This window comes from Psilocybe cubensis, chromosome 4 (genome assembly GCF_017499595.1).
Source record: "Psilocybe cubensis strain MGC-MH-2018 chromosome 4, whole genome shotgun sequence".
NCBI classification, from domain to species: Eukaryota; Fungi; Basidiomycota; class Agaricomycetes; order Agaricales; family Agrocybaceae; genus Psilocybe; species Psilocybe cubensis.
The window spans coordinates 3468580-3490945 of record NC_063002.1 but is presented as its reverse complement, the minus strand read 5'-3'; the positions used below and the strand labels follow the sequence as shown (position 1 = coordinate 3490945).

Below are 22366 nucleotides of genomic sequence, written 5' to 3'. Positions count from 1 at the left end.
CATACAGAAAGGGCCACCTTTGCTGTTTGTGACTTGGGAGACAAATCTGCTATCATTGGACATACTTGGCTTTGGCACCATAATCCAGATGTTGATTGGAAGACAGGGGATGTCCAGTTTATTAGATGTCCCTCTGACTGCCAAATGGAAGCCAAAAGAGCCAGAAGAAAGAGGCAGAGAATAGCTGCAGTCAAAAGGAGGAAACTCCCTCAATTTGATGAAGAAGAAGATGATTCTATTGAAGATTCTTCTGATTCTGAGATTGAGCCTGAGGATAGAATTTTTATCTCATACCTTCATCCTCAGAAGCAGTCTATTAATGCTACTTCTACTATGTCTCAAAGATTAGCAGAAGAGTCTCATCAGCAAGCTGATTCCCCTAAGAAAACCTTTGAAGAAACTGTTCCTAAGCACTATCATCAGTTTAAAGGTGTTTTTTCAAAGGAATCTTTTGATAGGCTACCAGACAGAAAGCCTTGGGATCATGCTATTGAGCTGAAACCTGGTTCTGAATCTTACAGATCCAAGATTTATCCTCTTTCTCCCAATGAACAAAAGGAACTTGATGCCTTTTTAGAGGAAAATCTGAAGTCTGGCAGGATTAGACCCTCCAAGTCACCTATGGCCTCCCCTGTATTCTTTGTCAAGAAGAAGGATGGATCTCTTAGGCTTGTCCAGGACTATAGGAAACTGAATGAAATGACCATCAAGAACTCCTACCCCCTTCCATTGATTTCTGACATCATCACCAAACTCAGCAAAGCCAAATACTTTACCAAACTTGATGTTAGGTGGGGATTTAACAATGTCAGAATCAAAAAGGGAGATGAATGGAAAGCAGCCTTTAGAACCAATAGAGGGCTGTTTGAACCATTGGTCATGTTCTTTGGTTTAACCAATAGTCCTGCTACCTTCCAAACTATGATGAATGATATCTTTATTGAGCTCATTGATGGAAATGTTGTCATTGTCTACATGGATGACATTTTAATTTTCACTGAGACTCTTGATCATCATAGAGAGGTAGTCAAGCAAGTTCTGCAAATCTTAGAACAGAACAAACTCTACCTTAAAGCAGAGAAATGTGAATTTGAAAAGGAAAAGATTGAATATCTTGGACTAATCATTTCACAAGGCAGGATTGAGATGGATCCTGTCAAGGTAGAGGGAGTTTCTAAATGGCCTGAACCTGAAAATGTCAAGGATGTCCAATCATTCTTGGGATTTGTTAATTTTTATAGAAGGTTCATAGAGGATTTTGCAGACATTGCTAAGCCTCTTCATGAATTGACAAAGAAAGGAACAGTCTGGAGATGGAGTCTTAGACAGCAGGAAGCCTTTGACCAGTTAAAGAAGAAAGTCACTTCTTCACCTGTCTTGATTTTCCCTGATGATAACAAGCCATATAAAGTTGAAGCAGACAGTTCAGATTATGCTACTGGGGCTGTTTTATCTCAGGAAGGATCAGATGGGAAATGGCATCCTGTAGCCTTTATGTCTAAGAGTCTATCTGAAGTAGAAAGGAATTATGAGATCCATGACAAAGAGATGCTGGCTATTATCAGAGCACTAGATGAATGGAGACATTATCTTGAAGGAACCCAACATTCCTTTGAGATTTGGACAGACCACAAAAACTTAGAGTACTTTATGGTTGCCCAAAAGCTCAGCAGAAGGCAAGCCAGATGGTCACTCTTCCTGTCCAGATTTGATTTTACTCTTCATCATAGGCCTGGTAAAAGATCTCTTAAGCCAGATGCTTTGTCTAGGAGACCAGATCATAAAAAGGGAGAGAATGATAACCAAAATGTAGTTCTCCTCAAACCTTCATACTTTAAAATCCAGGCTCTCAAGCAGGGTCATGCTACCATTACTGGTGCAGAAAATGATCTTCTTAAGAAGATTAGAGAAGCTAAGGAGATGGATGAAAAGGTGGTCAAGGCAGTTCAGGAGCTCAAGAAATCTTCTACCAAGAAGATTGAAGGACAGGAATGGTCAGAAGAACAAGGCCTTATTCTCTACAGGGGGAAGGTGTATGTTCCCAAGGACAAAGATCTTAGAAGAAAGATTGTGGAACTGCACCATGATGCCTTCATTGCTGGACATCCAGGGAAATGGAAGACAATTGAGCTAGTCTCTAGGAATTATTGGTGGCCAGGAATATCACATTTTATTGCAGCCTATACCAGAGGTTGTGATAGATGCAACAGAACCAAAATCTTTCCAGCCAAACCTCTTGGCCTTTTAATTCCTACTGAGATTCCCTCTGATGTCTGGCAATGCATCTCTGTGGACTTTATTATGGGGTTACCAGAATGTCAAGGGTATAATGCCATTATGGTGGTTGTGGATAGACTTAGTAAAATGATCCACATTATCCCTACTACAGATGAAGTCACTTCTGAAGGGACAGCCAGACTATACAGAGATTATGTCTGGAAACACCATGGCTTACCCATTAAAATTCTGTGTGATAGAGGTCCACAGTTTGTCTCAAGGTTTATGAAAGAACTCAACTCAATACTTGGTATCCAGACAGCCTCATCTACAGCCTACCATCCCCAAACTGATGGTCAGACTGAAAGAGTTAACCAAGAAATTGAGCAGTATCTTAGACTCTTTATAAACCATAGACAAGATGATTGGGTTGAATGGTTAGCTCTAGCTGAATTCTCTTATAACAATAGAGTTCAGGCTTCAACCAGGCAGACACCATTCATGCTCAATAATGGCAGACATCCCAGAATGGGCACTGAACCCCTTAGAGATAGTAAAATGGACACTGTGGATACCTTTGTGAAAAATATGGAAGAAGCCAGGAAAGAAGCAGAGTCTGCACTTAGAAAAGCTGCTGATGATATGGCTAAATTCTATAATAGACACAGAGGTACTCCAACTCAGTACAAAGTTGGGGATTTGGTATGGTTAGATGGCAAGGACCTCAAAACTGATAGGCCCTCCAAGAAATTGGATGATAAAAGATATGGGCCTTACAAAATTACCAAAGTTATTAGCCCTAATGCCTATGAGCTTAAGCTGCCATCTACCATGAAAATCCATCCAGTGTTCAATGTGGTTAAACTTCTACCTTATCACCCAGATATTGTAGGAAGAAAGCCTCCTTCTAGACCACCTCCTGTCATTCAAGGAGAAAATCCTGAGTGGGAAGTTGAATTTATCAAGGACAGCAGACTTTTTAGAAACAAACTTCAATATTTGGTCAAGTGGAAGAACTATCCTAATGAAGAATGCACTTGGGAGCCTGCAGAGCATTTGAAAAATGCTTCTAAGGCTATCAAGGACTTCCATGCCAAACATCCTTCAGCACCTAGAAGGATTTCTGCTGTGACCTTTGATAGACTTTCTTTCACTCCTATTATTAACTTTACTGAACCTCCTCCTCTTCTTAAACCCTCTAAACTAACCCATCCATGTGCACATTGTGGAAAATGTGCCTTAGAGAGGGGGTGATGTCAGGGTTTCTCCAGTTTCCCCTCTTTATCTTCACAGAATTATCTTATTCTTTCATTATCTTATCAATTATCTGATTAGATAGTTTATTTCTTTCATCACAGCCTTCTTGCTCCACTTCTTTCTAGTAAATTCTATATGATTCCTAGTCTTACTCATCCTTTTTCTATATGATGTCACTTTTATTCTTTAACCTTCCTTTATGATGTAATGTAGGGAATATTCTAGAATAGCTGTAGAGTATAAATACTGGACTTGTAGGTAGCTGTAGCTTCAGCTTCAATCTCTTAGGATATCCACTATCATTGGTGTGATCTCTTAGAACCATTGAATCTCTCTCACTCTCTTATTCTCTCTTTGCTCTCTTACTCTCCCTCTGCTCTCTCTCTCTCTCTCTTGCTTAATCTTTGTTGGTGGCCTTGTCACACTGATTATAGTGTTGCCCTGACAACACGCTCCATCTTCAGTATTTAAATCAGCTTGCTGGACGTACACTCGACAAGTGGACATCTCAAAAGTATACAGCCTTTCCGTCTTTTGACGCCAAGGGTCCTGATGGGCGCCATGGCTTTACACCAAGTGCACAGTGGATTCGCAATATGTACGATCAATTCATTGAATCACATTTTAGTGATATCAATCAACATACTTCAATGCTTGGTGGTGAAATTCTGGCGCTTGACCACAGTCACAAGGTGCCTTTTCTCGATGATTGATAATGTTTATCTGAAGTGCTAAAACTCAATTACAGGTGACTAAACATGTTGCCAAAGTTAACGGTGAAGCAGTTTTTACTGCTCTGCTTACTGTCACCAATGAAAAGGGGGAAATCCGCTCTTGTAATCTTGTTGCCACAAAATCACACTCCCAGTATCAACTCGCTCTACAAGGAATTCAAGAATCCCTGAAAACATATGGTCTTCCCTTACCCAAACTTGTTTTTACCGACAACATGTCGGACAAACAGTTTCTCGAAGATTGCTTTCCATCCCTCCGAGAGTCTGTGGTCCCGATCGAGAAGTATTCTAATCTTGATGCATTTGACATTCCCACATCCTCAGTATCAATTTTTGTCAAAAATACAGCTTCCTCGATTGACGCGGCCATGGACGCAATTATGGATGATTTAGACCCCAATGATCCCAATAGCAAGATAGTCATTGGGTTTGATTCGGAATGGAACGTTGAAGTGTCATCAAATGGGCATGTGCTTAACCGAGGACAAACTGCAATAATTCAAATTGCCTATAAAGATCAGGTGTATATCCTACAGGTACGCTATATATTCTTTATGCTATCTTTATTGAAATGTTGTTAAATTATATGAATTGTTTAGGTTGGCGATATGCTTGCTGGAGGAATATTGCCATCCCAACTCAAGCTTTTATTGGCAAACCCAAAAGTTATTAAAGCTGGCCGACTCATTTCCGCAGACTTGAAGCACCTACAAAGTTCATGCCAATCATCACAGCCGTTTGTTGGCGATCTCGATCTTGCTAGCTTTGCAAAAGATCGAATGGTTGTTTCTTCCGCAAAATGCAGCTTAGCTGATCTTTGCGCAAAGGTGCTAGGCAAGTGCTTGAAGAAGAACGTTCCTGAACGGATCAGCAATGCATGGCAAAATGAAGTACTCACAGCAGAACAGCTTAAATATGCTGCCTGTGATGCTTATGCATGCTTATGCATCTATGAAAAGCTCTCTAGTCTTGACGTTCCACAGCCCCTCCCATCCAACATATATCCTGGTATTCCTGTTCTTGTATACAGCACTGACCGTACGGTTATTGCTCGTGGCAAGATTTCTGCACACTTCAACAACCGTCTATACGATGGCATCAATGTTACAAAGACAAGGACTGTAGTGGATATTGAAGATGTTCTTGTTCCTGGAGCTATTATCACTTCCCACCGAAAGCAGACATTGTTATCATTTGGCTCTCCTCCTTTCTCTCTCGTCTGCTTGCGTAGCCATCTTTGAAAATTTTCTCCAGCATCTTGGACTCAGTTCTCTTCTATGGACTCGGATTCTGCCCAAGATTCAGTTGTGCCTACCTTATCTGAATCTGCTCTTGATGCTCTAGAAATGGACGGGTCGATGCTAGATGTTAACTCACTACACAATGACTCGGACTCTCTAACACCAACTATTGGGGAAATGGTAATGGGACTTCAATCTATAGAAGAGCCATCTATTGGAGGAAATTCAGAGCCATCCATTGAAAGACTATCTCATGACATTGATCAAGAAAGTGCATCTATTGGAGAACAGATTTTTTCGCAGTATCCAAAAAGCTGGGATTCTACAATTTGCAGTCGTGTTATCAAGGACATTTTTCACGTTTTCAACATGTTCCACATTGTCTCCAACCACGGTTTACGCATTGAATTTGCTCGTCAACTCCGGGATGCCATTTTTATTCCAGATGCCAATGACCGAGCCAATATAAATGCCTGGGGAGCCAAACAAACCCCTCCAGTCACATTTGAGCAACTTCGATCTTCACGACCAAAATGGCTATGGCGGCGGTGTAAACGAATCATACCTTCGGCCGACATACTTTATGATCTTCTCAAGAAGGTTTTTCAGACATTTGGACCACTTAAAGATGCCACCACTGGCGTTGCCTTGTTCAATTTTAGTACTTGGAAAACATGTGGCCATGTACTTGACTTGGCTCGATGCGGATTTCTATCGGATCCTCCAGGAATTCCACTCTATGTCGAGGTTTGTGTGGATAGCAAGGCTCCAGGCCTCACAATTTATCGCTGTCTGCGTGGAACAAATATGACAGAAGGTGGAGTACACACACATCTGCGATCTCATCTTCCAACATCAGGAGCATCCGTTGAACATGTCCATTCTTGCATATCTGATTTTGTTTTGCGACACAATCTCATTGTAAGTTTGCTTATTGAAATTGTTCAAGTTGTCTTTTCAATATTTTGTTTGTTAGGTTGGCACATTCAATAGCACGGGTCAAAGATATCGTGGCCATTTTTCTATATGGTTGACTAATAGTATTCAAGAACGATTGGAATATCTGCGAGATGTTCTTATAAATCCGCTCGAACTAACTGGGTGGGTAAATGGTAATCTATATATGCAGACTTCCGAGGTCCTTGGAATACTTCCCATCCCACTTGAAATTCGCACTTCGGCTGGTATGACTGAGTATACGCCAAGTCTCGATAGGCGGCAAAAACATGCATTCCTAGCACAAATGCAGAAGACCCGAAAACCAATTCTTCCAGTACACAATCCGGATGAAAAACAACTTTTTCGGCATCTTATGCAAAAAAATCCCGAGTATAATTCAGTTTCATCTGGACCTATATGGAAAGAGGCGGTCAAAGTATGGAATCACTATGCTGATACTGAGCCTACCATATCTTACAAGGTGAGAGCCTCAATTAATCAAATACCACACTGTTGTAAAACACTTATACAATTGTTTTGATAGCTAATCGAGCAGCTAAAGTCATACTATTCAAAATGGAAAACACTTGTCAATTCAAAAGAGACATTAACGATGACATACGATACCCGCCGACCACTTGCATTAGAGTTGACAGATCCTACACGCTCCTCAACGGCACCACGTGTACCCCAAACCTCCCTCCAACCGGCACGTATAAGCAGTGGACTCCTTCCAACATCTGTTTCGCTGGGTAACTTCTTCAATCTTCCCCAACATTCTCTGCAAAATGATCAGCACAGCAGCACAGTCCGAACAAATATTCAATCACAATCACGCACATTATCAAACCCGCCAACACGTCCGAATTTCAATGTTTCTGCATCAAGAAGCACAAACGAAGCGCAAACACACCTTTCTATTGGAATACCTGGTCGGCCTGCTTATGAAATAGGTCTTGATTTGCAAAATTGGGCTCAACGAGAGGCGCTAGCTCAACAACGAGTACGTGAACAGATTGGAAGGTCAAAAGCATTGGAAAAAAAGAAAGCTCCTCGTACCTGTGCAAAATGCGGATCAGAACGTTGCTCAGGCCGTGGGCAGGTGCTCTTTTGCAGGTCACCGTGTCGCGATTGCGGAGATGTTGATTGTGATGGTCGCAATACAAAGCAGCCCAACAAGCCTTGCTATAGTGGTTGGGAAGGAGTTGACCCAGCACGCCGCCCTAATGTGAAAAAAAAGAGGGGGCGCCTGTAGTAATTTAGCCAGTTAATCATTAACAGACTTGCATTCAACGTACCTTTGCAGTTTTTTCTTATAACGAGCGTGCGTAAACACTTCCACGCACCCGGTCACAGCTGAACCGTGTTCCTTGCGTCTTTGGAGATTTCTACCAAGTGCTTGGCTTGGCAGCCACGGAGATGTGCGTTGTTCAAATCTAACCGACGCTTAAAAAAATCTACGCGGTATAGGCGAGTATCAGATGTGCTAAAAATTATGCAACCGGAGCTCTTACCATCTTTGATTTTTTCGGGCATTTGAAGTGCATCTAAGCGAGTATCACAGTCTAGAGCTGAGCCAGCCCGTAAACCGTGGAAAACGCGAATTGAAGTGGCATTTTGAAGTGCGTTGGTAAGCAGTATGGTAGAAAGTGAACGACCCATCCTTCTCTCTTCCCCTTCTTTCCTCCCTTCCATTTTGGGAATTTTTCATTTTCTTTATTTTTTTATTTAGTGCAACAAACATCAGTATCGGGCCGAGTGTGAGAAAGAAATTAAGGGTGCGATCACGATCACGTGAAATGATGGGCCATCGCGTAGCTAGTTTTCCACGGTAATTAGCATATTGACCCCTGAAGTACATCGTTTATCTCTCATCCACCTTCTCCTACTAGACTCCTGTCAATCTCTTTGTAGGGGATAAACTTTTATTTACAGGTGACGATATGGCACGAACCACCACAACACCCGATGATGCCGACTCCAATCACATCCTCAAGAACGTGTCCGTCCTTGATTTCGTCCAGCGCGTCTGGGGCGTGGAAACTGAGCAATGCCACATGATTCTGAACAAAGAATTTAAGCCTTCACTGTGCTCGTTGAGACAATACCAGAAAGCCTTGGACCGTAGGTCTGATGCAGGCATCCAGAGCTGGCCAGAACTTCGACAGTTATTTCGTGAAATGGCAACTGTTCTAATCAAGGACGTCTGTGATATTCTTTCTATCGACCACAAGGAAGTCAAGACGCGGTTTTTGGACGGATATGAAACTAGGGACACAGCGAAAGATGGAAAGCCCGACTTGCTGAATGTGTACATACCGGTGGGGAAAGCGACCGCTGGTGCCTTGAGCCCTAAACTTGAAGACAGTGATCTTGCTGAGGGCACATCTATACCAGAGTGGAGCGAGGTCCGCGCATTTATCGAGTTTAAGCAAAGCCAAATCTCTTCTTTAGAAGAAGGTGAAGTCTCTAGTATCTGTTCGAGCGAAGATAGCGACGAATCCCAGTTATCGACAACCTCTCACTCGGAAACCACCCATGACAGCGAAATTGCGGGAGATAAGCGGTCAAAAAGTTCTGACCTGTCGATGGAGAACAGAGACGCAAAGAAGCGATGTAGCTCTGAAATCATACCCAAGTATGAGCTGCAGCTTGCCGATTACGCCCAGAAGTGTCTAGCCACAGGGTATCGACACTATGTAACTGGCATCTTCATCGACGGCTTTGAGTTTTGGCTCTGGTATTATGATCGCTCTGGCGCTATGCGCTGCGTTGGTCACAATTTTTCGGAGCGGTTGGGAATGGCGAACCTGGCGCTCGCCCTTTTTGCGCCCAGTCAGAGCGATATGAAGCATGCTGGGTTTGATCCTTTTTTATATGCCATCAGGGGAGATCCTGATCTGCCAGTCAAATCATCTGAAATATCGCTGTTGATAAGACCTGCAGTTGACCTAATGGGTCAATGCTACAAATTTACCAAGGGATGTGGTGAAAAGCACTTATTTTTCATTAAGAAAATTATCTGTTTACCGAAGGCCATCCATGGTCGAGGAACAGTAGCGGTCATCGCTCGTCATAGCCTTTCTGGACAGAAGTTCTCAGACAACTTGTATGCGCTCAAGCTCAGCTGGCAGCAAATAACACGGAGACATGAAGGGGATATAATCAAACACCTCAGGAATGTTCTCCTCGACTGGCGCGACCACCTTCCAGGACCAGTCTTTCATACGACAGTTTCAGCTGCTGAACTTTCCATGCCGAGACAGGCAGTCCGAAAATCCGGGAGTCCATCTAACTATCCTTCTACTGAGGAACGCGACACCCTTCACGTCATCGCCACAAGCCGCTGCAAGCCCCTTTGGCAAGCCAAAGATGTAGAAGAGTTTAAGCAGGCTTTCCTAGACTGTGTGGAATGTAAGGTTGATTAGATTGGCTATATCTAGTAGACTAGACGCTGATTGATATTTTTCAGGCCATTACCACGCCTATAAAACTGGGCGTGTGCTTCATCGTGACATCAGCGAAAAGAATTTGATGATATACCAGCCTGAAAAAACAGACAAGAGTTTTCTCCAAGACGGTTCGCATACCACGGAGTCGACTCTGGAAAACGATGATGAGCCTAGAGCACGAGGAATCCTCAATGACTTTGACATGGCAGCCATGCTAGGCCCGGACGATAAACCTATCTCCACTTGCCCTGGAGAACCCCACAATATAGGCACTTTGACTTTCATGGCTCGCGACCTCCTGACATCACCAACTCTACGGCGGTTCTATCAAGAAATACACCCTACATTGCCAGATTTCCACCTTTATCGCCATGACCTTGAGTCATTCTTCTACGTTCTTATTTGGGCAGCGACACGCTACGATCTGGCCGCGGGCAAAAAACGCAGTTTGCCCGAAAATTCACCTCTCTTGGACTGGTGCCATGGCACACTAGGGAAAGGCTACTCTATAAAAATCCCTACAAAATCAATGATGTTATCCCTGAAACAGGGAATCCGTCCGGAATGGAAGGGGGTTTGGATTGACTGGATCGAACCGCTCTACTTTTTGTTCCAAGAGGGATACCGATGTTGCCATAACGCACGGACAAATGACGACGCAGCTGGATACATTACGGGTCATGGAAATTTGACTTTTGAGAAGTTCATGGACACCATTAAAGTCGTGCCTCGAAACTTTGGACCGAAGGAGTGATCCAGCACTGTTTTATGTTTTGTACATACCTCAGAAGCCATATGTGTATGCCAGTTACCTCGCCTACGGAGTCTGGGTTCGCGTCCGATAGTATCTTTTATTATGGGTTTATCATTGTATAGAATTCAAGTTGGAAAGAAAGTTATCCATCTTCGTTTGCCTAGGAAACATTAGCTAGACAAAAATATCATATCGAATGACTTGCTCCCTCGTGAATATTACACACCCATCCAGCTATTTTCCAGGTCATCCTTCTCTAACATCTGAGTGAGTTCCATAGCATCGTCGAGATGGTGATACATAACATCCCCATGGTTATATCATCCATATATGTAGTGGTATAGATAGGGGTATTAAATCCAGTTATTTCTCGAGCCAGACAACTTCAACGTCCTTGTCTCTCGGCATCATGAGTAGTTCTGCATTGAACGCGACCTGCAACGGTTAATCGCACCATTATAAGATCTATCAAATGCCTAAAATTTTTGCAAATACCTTCTTCTGACGTTTGGCAGAGCGAAGGGTACCGTTGAGGGCTTCCACTGCAAATATGTCAGTTAAATTTGAGCGTAGGCTTGGAATAGAAACTCACAGGTATGTTCCGTCTTTACAAACAATACACCGTAAGGTATGCTACTGTAACCATCACTATTAAGAGTTCCATGCTCTTTAATTGCCTCTATACGGCGAGAGTTAGAACACGAGACACCATCATCATTCATGCTTCTCAGAGAAGAGAGCCAAATGGCTCACTCTTCAAAATTTCGACTTCATGAGCGGTGTTCACTAGTAGTCAACATGAATACACGTTGAAGAGGCAGTCCGAGACATGGAAACTCAACTACTTGATATATATAAGTACGCGGTTGTTCTTGTAAGCTTGTCGCTTCAGCCTTCAAATTGGTTGCCAGTGGTCAGAATGAGGAGGCGTAGATCTCGCTTAGATTAACATGAACAAGCTTGGCGTTGTTTGTTTCTGACGGCACAGGGCCGGGTTGTCGGCTGGGCGCAGCCACTCAAACTTCAGAACCATCCTGGTGCCATAATACATCTCAATTCATACCGCCATCCACGCCATTTCTCCTCATTTTACAGGGTTTCTCAGGATCTACCTCGAGGGGCGCAGAAGACGACATAATTTCCCTCTAAACGCCTAATTAACCTAGAAGTCACCACAATTGCGGTCTAACATTGTTTGCATCAGGCGGGGAGGCCTATAGAAGTGTCCGGATCCGCTGAACATGGAGTCTTCTGACATCGATTCCGAGTCCTTGCAGGCTGTCAGCAGTCTCAAGTCCAAGTTCGAAAAATTGGCGTTGGATACGACCAGTAGCACATACAAGCAAGGAGAACTTCTGGCGGTGAGCACGCCTCCAAGCCCACGTCCTCGAGCGGCCTCAGGTTCGCATACAAATACACCAGCCGAGGCGATCAGTCTACGAAGTTCTTCGTCCTCATCGGATCTGAGGTCTCCATTGAAGAGACCACCTCCTCCGCCGCCGCCTTCGCGCAACTCCAAGTTGAATGTTCCAACCACCACCGCTTCGCCCTCGACGTCTATCTCACCGCTCTTGCGGCCTGTTCCCTTACCACCAGTCAGTAATTCCGCGGGAAAGGAGTCAGCGCTCGCACCAAGTATAGCATCCCTGAAAGCCAGACTGTGCGTGGTACATGCGTTAACCAACTGTTCTTAATTTCTAACATCTCTTGCAGTGTACCTACCCCACCAGGATCACCATCTCGGACACACAGCCCTCGACAAAGTCTTACCGCGTATCCTGCCCTTCAAGTGGAGTCTAAACCTACGTTACCCCCGCGACCACCAAGCTATCTTCCACCTTCCCGCAATACAGCAAGTCCAGAAGGTCTTCCATCCTCAAGTTCTGTTCACAGCCCTTTTTCTGACGACGAAGGACAAAACGCCGAACCGAGCACGTCTAAATTTGCACCTCCTCCCATTCGCCAGCGGCAGCCTCATGTCAATGTAAATGCTAATCCCAATGGAAATGGTCATGGAAACGGAAATAGCATTGAAAGCGGCTCCATTCGGCAACTTGGGGCGCACTTCAATGACTCCAGTCAGTCTTCTTACGATAGTGACGCCAGTCAGGCGCCACCGCCGCAAAGGCTATCTCGAATAACGGCCGTCCCTCCTCCCCGACCACCACCACGCAGTCGACCATCTGTATCACCAAACCACGGAGAACGTAGTGCGATTGCTTCTTCAGTGCCCACTACAACTGTTAATCCCCCGCCTCCACTCCCCATCCGCCGAAGCACAATCATGACACAAGATCATCCTGCGGCAGGGTCCTCCAACCCACCGCCTTTGCCCACTCGTTCTCAGATATCACCTGCCAATGTTATAGAGATACCAACGAATGAACGAAAAGTCTTTGGTTCAAGCAAGCTTCCACCACCACCAACTCGAACTATTGCATTGGGTGATAAACTTCCGCCTGCTCGTCGGTCGTCTACGCCTTCCTCTGATGAGGAGTCCGGGGAAGAAGACGAGCCGAAAACACAAGCTATCGATTTAATGCCAGATACCAGTACATCTTCACGGCGGCCACCTACTTTAGGATTTAGAGACGGATACCCTGAACCTCGCGTCCATGTCAACCCTCATAGCGGATCTGTTGCTCTGTCCGGATCCCAGGTTGTCGTGGCCCATGGACATCATATCAAAATATACGACCTTGCAATCTCTCCGGAGCCTACTTTCAATTTGGATACCAAATCGCTTGGAGTGAAGGATACAAAAGTGACATGTATGGAGTTTCGTCCTACTGCGTCGAAGGTCGACCGAGGATACCTTGTTTGGATTGGAACGAAGGAAGGACATATTTTCGAGCTGGACATCCGTACAGGACATGCATGTGGGTCCAAGTACGCCGCACACATGCACCCCATCACGCATATGTTTCGTCACGCGCGGTCAATGATCACCCTGGATGAGTCAGGGAAGGCGCTCGTCTTCTCACCAGACCCGGACAACCAGGAGGACATCACTCTGCACGCGACGGTGCCACGGGTGATCAGGACGACGGAGAAGCAAGACTTTGTCAAGTTTTTGGATGGAAAATTGTGGACAGCGGCGCGGGTTGAGCATCATGGGACAGCGCCGACACAAAGGCTGCCGATCATCCGCGTCTACGACGTGTTCAACCCGGCAAGTACAGGCAGATCTCTCATGCCCAGCGAACATGTTGGGCCTGTGACGTCTGCGACGATTATACCGAACCAGCCGCGGATGGTGTATGTGGGGCATGAGGAGGGATTTATATCCATGTGGGAGCTGGACACGGAGGATGGGTTCCCGAAGTGTGTGGAGGTGATGAAGGTATCGTCGTCGGATGTTTTGAGCTTGGAGGGCGTGAATAATCGGTTGTGGGCGGGGAGTCGGAACGGAATGATTTCTGCGTATGACGTGTCGCAGAAACCTTGGCTGGTGACGAATTGTTGGAATGCGCACCCTGGATTGCCAGTGGTAAAGCTGTTGATGAACCATTACGCTGTTATGAGCGTTGGAAGATTGTGTGTTGCGAGCATTGGAAGAGATGAGCAATTGAGGCTTTGGGACGGTCTGCTGGGTTTGGACTGGATTGGTGGGTTTTTTGTCATTACTTGACTTTTTTATGGTCTGACCAGCATCTTTCTTCGTTTAGACAAGGAATTGGTTAAAGTGGAAACAACCTTCAGCACTTTCCGCGATCTGACAGTGCTCGTGTGTTCATGGAACTGCGATTCCGCTCGTCCAGACTCGCTGAATGGCATTGATGCCAACTTCTCGTTCTTGCACGACGTCCTTCATAGCGTCAATAGTCCTCCTGATGTCATTGCCTTTGGGTTCCAAGAGGTCATCGATCTCGAGAGCCGGAAGATGGTCGCCAAGAATGTGTTATTGGGAGGAAAAAAGAAGCCTGAAGATGGAGGGCTCTCGGAGAAAGTCACAGGTGCATATAAGAGGTGGTATGATCGCTTGATTTTGGCGGTCAAGGCTGCGATGCCCAGTGACCTTACATATTGTGTTGTCCATACGGAGAGTTTGGTTGGCCTGTTTTCCTGCATTTTCGTGAAGAGTTCAGAGAGGTCTACATTCGATGATGTGGCAGTCACAACCATTAAACGTGGCATGGGCGGGCGGTATGGCAACAAGGTATGTTTTATTAATGTAAATAATTCTTCCAACAATGCTCACGTATATCCACCTTAGGGAGGCATTGTTGCTCGGTTTGTAGTTGGCGATTCCTCAATATGTTTTATTAACTGTCATCTTGCTGCTGGCCAAAGTGCAGTACGAAGACGAAATGCAGATATTGCCGGAATGCTAGAGGAGAAGGCGGTCTTTCCGCCTGCTGACCATAGTTTAGCGTATGTGGGTGGAGGAGATGGATCTATGGTTCTAGATCACGAATTCGTCATCGTAAGTGCCTTTTCATTAATTTGATTTCGATCGTCAAATCGCCGCGGTACTGATGTCAACTCTATCCCGTCCCAATAGTTGAATGGGGATTTGAACTATCGAATCGACCATCGTAGAGATGCCATCATCTCATCCATCCATGCAGGCGATCTCGCCAGTCTATTATCTCATGATCAGCTGCTTCGGGAGATCAAGTTCAATCGTGGGTGTAGGCTGCGCGGGTTTGCTGAGGGCCCTCTTACGTTCAACCCGACCTACAAGTACGATCCGTACTCAAACGAGTATGATACTTCGGAAAAGCATCGGTCACCTGCATGGTGTGACCGTATCTTATGGAAAACACGGGTTATGAGCCGAGTGCGCCAGCTGCATTACCGCCGGTACGAGGCCAATGTGTCGGACCATCGACCTATATCTGCGGCCTTTTCGATTACAGCCAAGACATACGACAGGGAGACACGAGAGAAGACCAAGGCGGCTCTTGAGGCGGAGTGGGCCAACGAACAAAAACGGCTGTTGGCAGCTGTGACATCGTTTTATGTGAAACAGGCGCTCATCTGATGAGGTGTTTCTTTTTTATATCTGTCTTCTCTTTCCCTTACTCTACTTGTCAATTTTTAAAGTTTTTCTTTCTTTCTTTCTATGTTGTTTTTCCCGTCTTGTCTTTCTTTCGCACATACATTCATTTTTTACCCATGATTCCAGCATATCCATCATTTGTACAATCATTTTCATCGGACATTATACGGCATATTGGACTATTTCTTTCTTTTTTGTTTTACTTGGGCATGCTTTTACTTCTTGTATCCGCACTCATATCATACGGTATAGACGATTATCTTGACGCTCTCGGTAGAAGAGGCATTTGAGCGAAGTTAGACAAACGTGGCGGTGTGTTATCGTGAGAATATGCAATTCCCCCCCTGAAATGGGTGCCGTACATGACCTTTACTTATCGACCTCCGACTTCCACTGTGCCATCCGACGCCTTGGCAGGTGGTTCTAATGCATGATAACTAGATAGTTGGCCTCATACTCCCCTCCAACCTCTTCTCTTTACAACCGCGACCATGGCCAGCAATCCACCACTACCCCCATCCCTTCTCAGTGTACCCCGCATAACGACCTTGTTTGCGTCTTTGATCGTTGCATTGAGTTCTGGGACAAATTATGTGCGTTGTTCGTTTCTGAGGGTGTCTGTGGGTTGCTAATACTGTTTTGCGTTCAAAGGTTTATTCAGGTGAGAATGGAAAGGGGTCACTCCACAATCAGAGTCAATGGGATCACGAAGAACGAGCGACCTCTGCAGCTCAGTGTTCCGTGATGACGATCATTCATAACCAGAGATGCAGAGCTCAGAAATGAATGAATGAAGTCTTTTGGGACTCTAAAACCCTCCTTCACTGCTCATTGCGGGACCGTTGGAGGACAACGCGTCACCACCGAAGTCCGTGATAGCCAGAGCGGGCGCCCCTCCGTCGGCTATTTAGTACGGTTTCGAATGGGCGGTGATTTTTTGGTTGGGACGATGGCAGCTGTCATAAGCTCTAGTCTCTTTTTCTGTGCAGGGCTTAAACATGTTGATTGAACGATGTGCTGACTATTCGATCAGCATACTCTCCACAGTTGGGAGCAAAGTTGGGGATCTCGCATACAAAACTAAATATTGTTGCATTGGCTGGCAATGGTACGTTCTAACCGACTTTATTTGTTATTCTAAATTCGAAGATTGACGCTTTTTCAGTTGGGGTGTATAGCAGCGGTCCGATATGGGGGCGTATAGTAGATTCTAGAGGGCCCCGGATACTTCTGGGGTGTGCCTTTGCTTTTTTGCTGGGAGGCTATTCCGGCATGCGATATCTATACGACGCTGGACTCCCGAGTGGTGTCTCCAGCTTGTCAACAGCTGGCTTCATTCTTTTAGTGCTGTTCAGCTATATGACAGGGACAGGAGGGAATGGAGGTTTAGTCAGCTCTGTGAATACGACTGCGAAGACATTTCCTGACAGAGCGGTAAGGATAGCGTTCTAAATTAAGCAGTGTCTATATTCATATCCTTCTTTTAGCGAGCTTCAGCTACGGGTTTGGTCATCTCTGGCTTTGGTCTATCCGCCTTCTTCTTTTCGAGTCTATCGAATCTATTTTTTGCGGGCAACACATCATCATTCCTATTTGTTCTTGCAATAGGAACCTCGGTTCCTATGATAATGGGCTTCTTCCTTGTTCGGCCCATTCCACTACCCTCTGAGGATGCGTATGATATTGTAGAAGATTGCGTAGAGGAGGTGCCCCGCCGGTCGTCTACCACTCGCCAGACGAGTCGGACTCGTCTGCTAGATCATGACTTTGTGGAACCACGCCAAACGCGCTATGCTCGTCGTCTGCAAGAGGAGGACGAAGATGAGGCGTCTGGTGTCGACGAAGAAGTTGAACTGGATTCCCAACACACCCCAGAAGTAAGCTCTTTGCTTGCTGCTTCGGCGAGACATAGAAGTTTGAGCAGGGGAGCTGCGATGTCTGTTGGCGCCCTGCCGAATTTGCACGGCGTTAAGCTTTGGCTCAGTAGCGATTTTTGGCTACTTTTCAGCATTCTATCAATTCGTAAGTCGTATTCTTCATTTCTTTGTGCACATAGCTCAAGGCGTAAATGTTAAGTGAGTGGGACTGGTCTCATGTGTAAGTCTGGAATATCTCTATTTGACATTATTCATCTAATGCAAACATAGATATCAATAACGTCGGCTCCATGTCCCAGGCGCTATATGCGCATCAGAATCCCAAATACGATGAAATAGAAGCTTCAAGTTGGCAGGCCACCCAAGTTTCTGCTATCAGTCTCATGAACTTCTTGGGGAGAATATTCATTGGTATGTGACGGTATGACGACTAGCTCCACACAGCCTGATATCCGATAGGTTTGGTGTCTGATTTCGCGAAAAACAAGTACGAAATGCCACGGTCTTATTCTCTGGTGCTCGTCTCGTTTTTCTTCTTCATATCCCAAGTTGTGGCCTCTATGGAAGATAAGATTGAGAACCTGTGGGTTGCGAGCTCTTTGCTGGGGCTTGCACATGGGAGCGTGTTTTCACTCTTCCCCACTGTGTGTCTTGAATGGTTTGGAATGCGTAAGTCAAACCCCTTTCATTACATTTCAAGGCACGTATTGACGAAACGCCTTCTGTGCTTACAGCCCACTTTTCTGAAAACTGGGGATATCTATCATTATCACCTATGATTGCCGGCAACATATTTTCCATTGTGTTCGGGCACAATCTAGACGCCCACGATGGGTCCAAGCAATCACCCTCATCCATTGCCACTGTCACTGCATCTGCTCCCCAGTGTTTGTTAGGACTGGAGTGTTACGTCTCGACTATCTATTTAACGACCGCTGCGACGTTTACCGCTATTCTCCTGAGTATATGGGCGGGGTATAGAGACCGCCTAAAGATTGCCGCGTCCATTCGGAATAAAGAAGCTATGCGATCTCTAGAAGAAGTCGATTATTAGAAATGGGTGTAGATTGGGTGATTTATGTGGAATTTGCTGTGAGTGGTGATGGACATTTTGTCTATTTGTTGTAAGGTTTCCTGTTTGTTTGGCGGGGCTGCTTTTCTATTTTTCTATACTATTATGTACATAGCTTGGTAAATGCTTTTGATAAATGTAACTTAGGGGATTTGAGACGATAATATACCTGATGCTTTGTGTTTTATTATTTTCTGTATGCGTAGAAGTTGTCAGGATGCGTGACTTTGTACATGATAGTTGCACGAACTTGAACGCAACTCTAGTGAAGCCTTGACCGGAGGATACCGGGCCCTGTGAACTCCGTTAAAACTCCGCTCGTTTTCCTAAATTCCAACCGTATTCCAACTCAGTAGTTGCTCAGTAGCCAACAGCGCCATGAACTCAACATGAACTTGCTGAATCAATCTTGACTTCTCAGGGCACCGCTTTAGAGCTTTGAATCCCACATGAGTTTCCATATCCCAGTCTCCACCTCCACATTTAAGCGTTACGTCAATATCCATGAAGTGTTTATAGCCTCTCGTTTGCTGTCATTCAGTTTTCTTCGTCCGACTGCGCCGGACACAGAGAACGGGTCTTGGAATTGTGGGATCTCGCTTAAAAGCAACAAAATGTGTTGACTAGCGGGTAAGTCTTCCTCTTCACGTCAATATCTACTACAAATTTGAAGGGACCACCTATGTTCCATTGAACATACTCTGCCTTGAGCGCATATTTCTTATACCCGTGTTCAACCCAATATATTACCAAGGTGTGTTGAAATACAAATTCTTGAGACAGCATTCTTATCTTCTGTTTATTTTGTCCTTTTTGTTGCTGCCACACGCTTGTTGCTTACGGAGTCTGGTAACAGTCGCTCGAGCCGCTTTGCGAATACTGCCAAAAACAGACCATGATTTCTATCCCTTTACCATAATCTTATGTGCATACCGAGCAATGGGTTTTATCATGACCGCTGGGCGGAGATGTTGTGTAATTTGTGTGCAACCTGATAGTTGCCAACAGCCATTCACGTTCCAATTCAAAAACGTTCTTCCACACATTGAATTCCAGGTGTGTGTACGTCTTCACATTGAGTCTATATATATTAACCTTTCTTATTAGTTAATGACAGGCAGGCGCTGGCTATGACTATCCGTAACCATGATCTACTTACATTAACATTTCCAGGACGAGCCCTTTTACAATTGAAACTGAGAGATAGACTGGTGTAGAGCATATTGGAGGCTCGCAATCACAATACCATTTCTTTCGAGTATCGCATCACACTGAACACCTAACATCCAAGGAACCTTATAATTTGTAGGTTGTTCTTTTTGAGCAGGACAATATAAAAAGGTAACGTGTAGTCACCCAACTCCGTCTCCGCTGCCTACTCAATTTTTAATGATACGATGTAGAGTCGTTTCGAGTCCCGCTTGCTCAGGAACTGTCGTCTGGCAGGTGCCCGTGTTCTAGGATGGCACAAGATACACTAGTATTGGCTTACAAACATATATCATTAATTATCGTAAGTGAATAGCTCCGGTAGAAAATGAATTCACCATCTTGCTATATAGTTAGAATTGTATATAAAGAGCAAACTTCATCCTCATCAGGTACCGAAATCTCAACAACTCTCTTTTCAAATTCTTATCTTGAGTCGCATTTAACGAATGACATTCCCTCATCAAAATCGACAAGCATGGAGAAGTACGTACCGAATTCAAGTGCCTAATAGATTTACGCTCTCCCTTTCCATGCTGGTTTTGGTTGACATCAAGCTGATTTGTTTTTATTTTATTTATTTAGTCGCTATTACACTTTTTCATTGCCTGTCTTTGACTATGACATTAATCAGATTAAGGCATCGATGGAGCATCAGCCGCATCTGGTGGGATGACTACGTCGTCAGCATACCTTGGGTTTTTGACTTATTCTCAATGATAATGTTGTGGATCCAAAATACTAACCAAGGCATGTGTATTCTACATGTTTGGGACTGGATGCTAATCTTCTCAAATATCACTCCGCCGGAGGCAGAGGGATTCCTGTATTCCGCGTGGTTTACCACATTTAGATACTTTACTGTCATATGGTAGGCTTGTTCAATTCAAAGTATTCTGCTCGGCTTACAAAATTCAAAACATCTTCAACAGGTTCTCCCATATAAGCATGACGCTCTCTGTGGCCAGAATTTTCTTACCGGGACACCGCTACCGGCTGGGGTCGTTTTTATTTGTTGTCATCTTGTTGCTATTATACCTGTTAAGCATCTTCCTCAGCACATTTATGTGTCAGGGCTCCCATTGGTGGACAGTTGATATCAAACACTGCATTAAGTTGTCCAATGGACAGCTTGTGTCAGCTACTATATCCATAGTTTGTGAGTTAACAGCACGTTAGGTTACCTACTCAATTGACCAAATATTTAATCTTTAATCCAGCGGACCTCACAGCGGATGTCGTCCTTGTTGTTGCGCCATTGCTGATGTTTTGGAAGGTTAAATTTTCAAAGCCAAGCGACCGCATCCTCATTTTGGTGCTCTTTGCTAGCAGTGTTTTAACGATGCTGGCTTTGGCAATTTTTTGCGCCGTCTGGTTTACTCTCCCTAGTCTTGGCTCCGAAGGGAAAATTCTTCTTACAATGGCGACACACCTACATGTTGAGTATTCAGAACTGCCTATAGCTGTGTCACCGTTTAATAAATGTTGAAACAGCAAGCGATGGCACTCTTTGTGACGAACTTACAAATTGTGTTCATGATGGTGTATCGAAAGTACAGGGTCGGGAACACCCTACCTGCAAATCAAAGGCCGGCAAGAGAGATACCGTTAAACACCAATGCAGGCACAGCTACTCGTGAAGATCGACTGTCGATCATTGACTATCCTACAACTATACCATCGTATACAGTGACGGTGGCTTCTTTGACGGATGCTAGGGGTGCATCATCAGATCCTAATCAGCTCACATCTATTTCCCGATCAATATTGACATCGAGCGGTTTCCCTTCATCTCAGGCAACGAGTTCCGCCTTCGAAACTTTTTCCACTACAAATAATGTTTCTTTACCACACCCTATTGCAACCTCCAGTCCTGATCCTGACTCTCGGGAAAGATCATATACCGATTAGTTGGAGTACTCTAAACCATTTTGAGGGCGCTAATTATAGCTTCGACATCGGTTGCGAGCTGGAATTGTTCAAACTCGTGTTTCGGGTTCAGGATGGGTGGAAATAATTGCTTCTCTGTATCTTTCAACACTTTGTCAAACACGGTTCTTATTTTCTTCCTACCATATCTGGTTGTTGAATTTAAATCCTTAGATACCGCAAGGTGCTCCATTAGACAAGTTAATACAGTAACCATAGAATTGAGAATTCTGTATAAAAGGACTGCTTTCCCAACCTTGAGGCCAAAGCCGACATTTCTTCCTTGACTTTTGATAACTACGTTCACCAAGATGACATTCCCTCACCAGAACCAATTGGCATGGAAAAGTTCGTGTAGATTTTGATTGTGGCTTCCCGTCCAAAGTTTTAGCCCTTCATCGAGCTCTGAATTTAAGGCACATATCTAACAGGCCGGTGTCTTTTCCACAGTTGCTATCACCCTCCTTCATTGTTTATCTTTAAGTATGACATTAATTAGATTATCCCATCGGATTGAGGAGTTGAGTGGCCATGTCAAGTACAGGAGTAGGAGGATGTGGTGGGATGATTATGTTGTTGTGATACCCTGGTGTTTTGACTTGGTGTCTGCTATCATCTTGTGGACCGAATACAAAAACAAAGGTAAGGCGCTAGATGTTCTGAGAACTGCTTGCTCATTT

General features: G+C 44.6%; 4 protein-coding genes across 4 annotated transcripts; 3 read left to right on the top strand and 1 right to left on the bottom strand.

Annotated features, from left to right (window-relative positions):
- Positions 1–5485: 5485 nt before the first annotated feature.
- JR316_0005313 (uncharacterized protein) lies at positions 5486–10594 on the top strand (the record flags this gene model as incomplete). Its single annotated transcript, XM_047891073.1, has 8 exons — positions 5486–6370; positions 6426–6869; positions 6933–7391; positions 7420–7616; positions 7953–8010; positions 8121–8166; positions 8324–9802; positions 9861–10594. 8 exons carry the CDS (start codon positions 5486–5488, stop codon positions 10592–10594), a joined length of 4302 nt encoding a protein of 1433 aa, XP_047750834.1.
- Positions 10595–10957: 363 nt separating this feature from the next.
- JR316_0005312 (Costars family protein ABRACL) lies at positions 10958–11316 on the bottom strand (the record flags this gene model as incomplete). The annotated part of the gene is made up of 3 exons (XM_047891072.1): positions 10958–11029; positions 11090–11136; positions 11187–11316. 3 exons carry the CDS (start codon positions 11314–11316, stop codon positions 10958–10960), a joined length of 249 nt encoding a protein of 82 aa, XP_047750833.1.
- A 519-nt stretch (positions 11317–11835) lies between these two features.
- Positions 11836–15581, top strand: JR316_0005311 (putative inositol polyphosphate 5-phosphatase C9G1.10c; the record flags this gene model as incomplete). The annotated part of the gene is made up of 5 exons (XM_047891071.1): positions 11836–12254; positions 12308–14202; positions 14263–14753; positions 14811–15020; positions 15099–15581. The coding sequence occupies 5 exons, from the start codon at positions 11836–11838 to the stop codon at positions 15579–15581; spliced, it is 3498 nt and encodes a 1165-aa protein (XP_047750832.1).
- A 509-nt stretch (positions 15582–16090) lies between these two features.
- Positions 16091–18530, top strand: JR316_0005310 (putative membrane protein; the record flags this gene model as incomplete). The annotated part of the gene is made up of 8 exons (XM_047891070.1): positions 16091–16199; positions 16633–16707; positions 16765–17033; positions 17087–17621; positions 17676–17696; positions 17747–17887; positions 17936–18145; positions 18211–18530. The coding sequence occupies 8 exons, from the start codon at positions 16091–16093 to the stop codon at positions 18528–18530; spliced, it is 1680 nt and encodes a 559-aa protein (XP_047750831.1).
- Positions 18531–22366: the final 3836 nt, after the last annotated feature.